We start from the raw sequence: 3,628 nt of genomic DNA, 5'->3' as shown, positions 1-3,628 counted from the left end.
AGACATCTCTGGGGATGGAGGCAGCTAGGTGGGAAGGCTTGGCTATTCTATGTATTCTGTCGATGATTATGTCCCTTGGGGATGCTTCTGGGACTATGACATGCATCATTTCTTTTGCATAGCGTGGTAGATCTGCCGGCAGTATGGATTTAGGGACTCAGCGCAGTTTGATATTGTTCCTGCGAGATCTGTCCTCTAAATCAGCCAGCTTGGCGCGGATCCATGTCTGTTCCTCTCTCATATCAGCACATACATCCATGACCTCATTTACTTTGGAAGTGCAGTCACTCATATCATTTTCAATGCATGTCACTCTGTCATCCATTGAGTGTATGTCTGAGGTGATTTTTGCAAAAAGTGAGGAGAGATCTGTCATAAGGGAGGTCTGCAGTGAGAGTAGCATGTCCTTTAATGTGGTATCCATAACAGGCTGTCCTGAGGTGGGGAAAGCTGCCATGGATGAGTGTAGGGCCTGGTTGTTGAGAAGGGAGTTGAAAGCCTGGGCCTCAATTTGTGGGATGGGCGGCCGCTGCGGCGGCGCATCGAGCCTCATTTTAGTCTTAGCAGGGCTATTCAGGAGGTTGTCACCCTCCGGGGGGTGAGGGGGTAAGGCTGGGGGGTCTGGTGTAGCAGGATCTGCCAGGAATTCGTCCGGCAGATCCGTGTATGAGTCCCGCAGCGCGGCCTGGCCGGCGCCATCTTGGAGATCACTGACCTGCTCCGCCGGCTTGTAGGAGAATTGAGTAAGTTTCTTTGGTTGATATTCCGGGTTTCTCTTCCTAGATGTGCTGGCCATGGTCTCCGGTGTCTTGGAGGCTAGGTTGGCACTGGATGAGCTTCGCTATGTGGCCTGAGTAGCTGGTATATCTCCCCTGTGAGACGAGCTGAGGTATCAAGCGTCCATCTACAGCTCCGGTCGGCCACGCTCCCCCACAATTAAGTAAATCCTGATAACAGGGGTCACCACGTACTTGGTTGTGTGTACATGTATTGTCTCACACAGTTCAAACCCCCTGAATCAACCTCTCTGCTTGTGAGCTTCCAGTGCTTCAAAATTACACTTACCACTCATCCACAGCAAAGGTAAGTGTCTTCTAGTTTTTCCTTTTTAATGATTAACAGGTAGCAATTATTCACATCTTCATTTACATTTAATTGAAATCAAGTGTCAGTCCTGGGCAGAAAAACCTTTGCTCACCTGATGGGAGCTCAGGTTTTACCGTTCATTGTCAAGATTACAATAAAGATTAAAAAAATTAGTACAATAAAAAAAAAATAGTAATGTAAATTTACTGATTTTGTGGTCCTTACTATAATTCTCCTTAAAGTTTCATCTACAGTCTTAAAACGCTAATTTTGCCACTTAACTCACCGACCATTTTTTGCTGGATAACAAACTCAGTTCTTTTTGTCAGTTTATTGAAAGATGATTATTTAACTTAGGTGACTACAAGAACAAGTCCCTACATAATAAGGTAAATTAAAATTTGTCCACCCAAAATTAAAACCTGGATCTGGGTTAAATTTGGCTTTAAATCAGGGCATAACGATACCCATAGCAGTCTATGCGGCTGCTGTGAGGACCAGGGTTGGGAGGAGACCCCACTAGGGGTGTAGCTGAGAAAGAGTCACAGATCCCCCTTGTTCCTTCCCCATTTGTGAGTAGATTAAATGCCTTCAAAGCTTCTGGCCAACCTTAACATAATTCTGATATTAACCTTTCACAAGGTTAAAAAGCTGCTAAAAAACGATAAGACAGCTGAAGTTTGGAACTCTGACAACTGTAATTTGTATAAGGGTTAATTGTGAGTAATTGTGTGTAGTAGCATATGATCATTATTATTATGATTATTGACTGACTACTAAATCAAACCATTCAATCCTTGCTGGCTAGGGTGGTCGAAGGATCTAAAATTTACACCAAGACCCTAAAGACAGATACTATAAAAAGATCCGTTGGTGCTGAAAAAGGCTGGTGAAAATGATGTTAATCTACTGAGGGCAGAGTAGTAAGGAGGAAAATTAAGGTCAAAAGTTAATTCCATGCACAGCTGCTTTTGTCTGGCAAATGACAGTAGATCCCTGCATTGGACGCTATTTTACTCCAATGGGAAAGTTTTCCAATTGACACTGCCAGAAGAAATATTGCATGGGGACCCCATAAAACTTTTGCAGTGGTGTCTCATGAATTGTAGCTATACCCCTGCTTTAAATATTCATAATAATCATATCAATGATTAAAATCATTACAGACCCCAGCTACAGTTTACAAATGCTTAGCACTCTGTGGAGTTGGACCTTACAGTAATTAATCATTTTAACATACTAACAGACAGATACAACATTGTTGATTTTCAATGCAATCTGAAATTCTGATTTCTGAAAAAAATCTTCTTAATTGACTGATTTACCTCTGCATTCCTCAAGGTATATATAAGAGGATTCAAAGCTGGTGTAATAACAGTAACCAGAATAGCACTCATTCTGTCTTGTTCTAGAGAGTTGTCAGTGCTTGGCCCCAGATACGTCATCAGTGCAGTTCCGATGTACAAAAATACAACAGTGAGGTGTGAAGTGCAAGTAGAAAAAACTTTTCTTCTATCACGAGAAGACCGGATGTTCAGGACATGTCTTCCAATAAACATATAGGAAATAATGATAAGTGTGAAGGTACTCACAGCGACAAGTGCAAATATAATTGATGTGATGAGTTCATCCAAATGTGTATCTGCACAAGCCAGTTTTAGAACCGGTTTAATATCACAATAAAAATGGCGGACCTGCTTTATGTTACAGTAAGGCAGCCTAAATGTTATAATTGTTTGTGATAATGAGTAGAAGAACCCAATGAGCCAGCAACTTATGGCCAACTGAATACAAGCAGTTCTTGCCATGATGAGATGATATTGAAGAGGGTTACAAATGGCAACATACCTGTCATATGACATGGAAGTGAGAAGGAGAGCCTCAGTACTTCCCAAGAAATGGTAGAAATGTAGCTGGGCATTACAACCAATTATGGATATTCTTTTGTCTCCAATGAGTAAGCCCGAGAGCATTTTAGGGACAGTAGTGGTAGAATAGAAGAAGTCCAGGAAAGCAAGGTTGGCAAGAAAAAAGTACATTGGTTTGTGAAGGGAGTGATCAAGAATAATAAGGGCAAAAATGCTGGCATTCCCTAATATGTTGAACAGATAAAAGAGAAGGAATGTAAAAAAGAGTAAAATCTGAAGCTCCGGGACATCGGTAAGACCTAGAAGGATGAATTCTGCTATAGCAGTGTGATTTAACCTATCCATTCGACAATCTTTAGGAGGAGCTAGGACATTTGCACAAAAATGTTTCGCTGAGCGATTACGCAATAAAAGTCTTTAAAACTGTCCTTACTACCTGCACATATAATTAGCTTTTTAGATACTGTGGAGAAAGTGTGCCATCTCCAAAGCTTGAATCATTGTCATACAGTAAGCATTTAGGTTTGTGGGCTCATGATTTGATAACTGGATAATTCTTCTTTTCTTGTACATTATCTAAATAAGGAGCATTATTCACCCATCATGTGGACAGAAATGTTCCTAAGTTACAGTGGGAGACTGTAAAGAAATTCCCAACATGGAAAATAGATTGT

The 3,628-nt window shown here is 41.2% G+C and overlaps 1 protein-coding gene across 1 annotated transcript; it reads right to left on the bottom strand.

Annotated features, from left to right (window-relative positions):
• Positions 1–2,354: 2,354 nt before the first annotated feature.
• Positions 2,355–3,299, bottom strand: LOC141116602 (olfactory receptor 12D1-like). The gene has a single exon (XM_073608993.1). It carries the CDS (start codon positions 3,297–3,299, stop codon positions 2,355–2,357), a length of 945 nt encoding a protein of 314 aa, XP_073465094.1.
• Positions 3,300–3,628: the final 329 nt, after the last annotated feature.

The sequence above is a fragment of the Aquarana catesbeiana genome, linkage group LG13 (genome assembly GCF_042186555.1).
Source record: "Aquarana catesbeiana isolate 2022-GZ linkage group LG13, ASM4218655v1, whole genome shotgun sequence".
Taxonomy (NCBI): Eukaryota; Metazoa; Chordata; class Amphibia; order Anura; family Ranidae; genus Aquarana; species Aquarana catesbeiana.
This window is presented reverse-complemented; position numbering and strand designations above follow the sequence as displayed.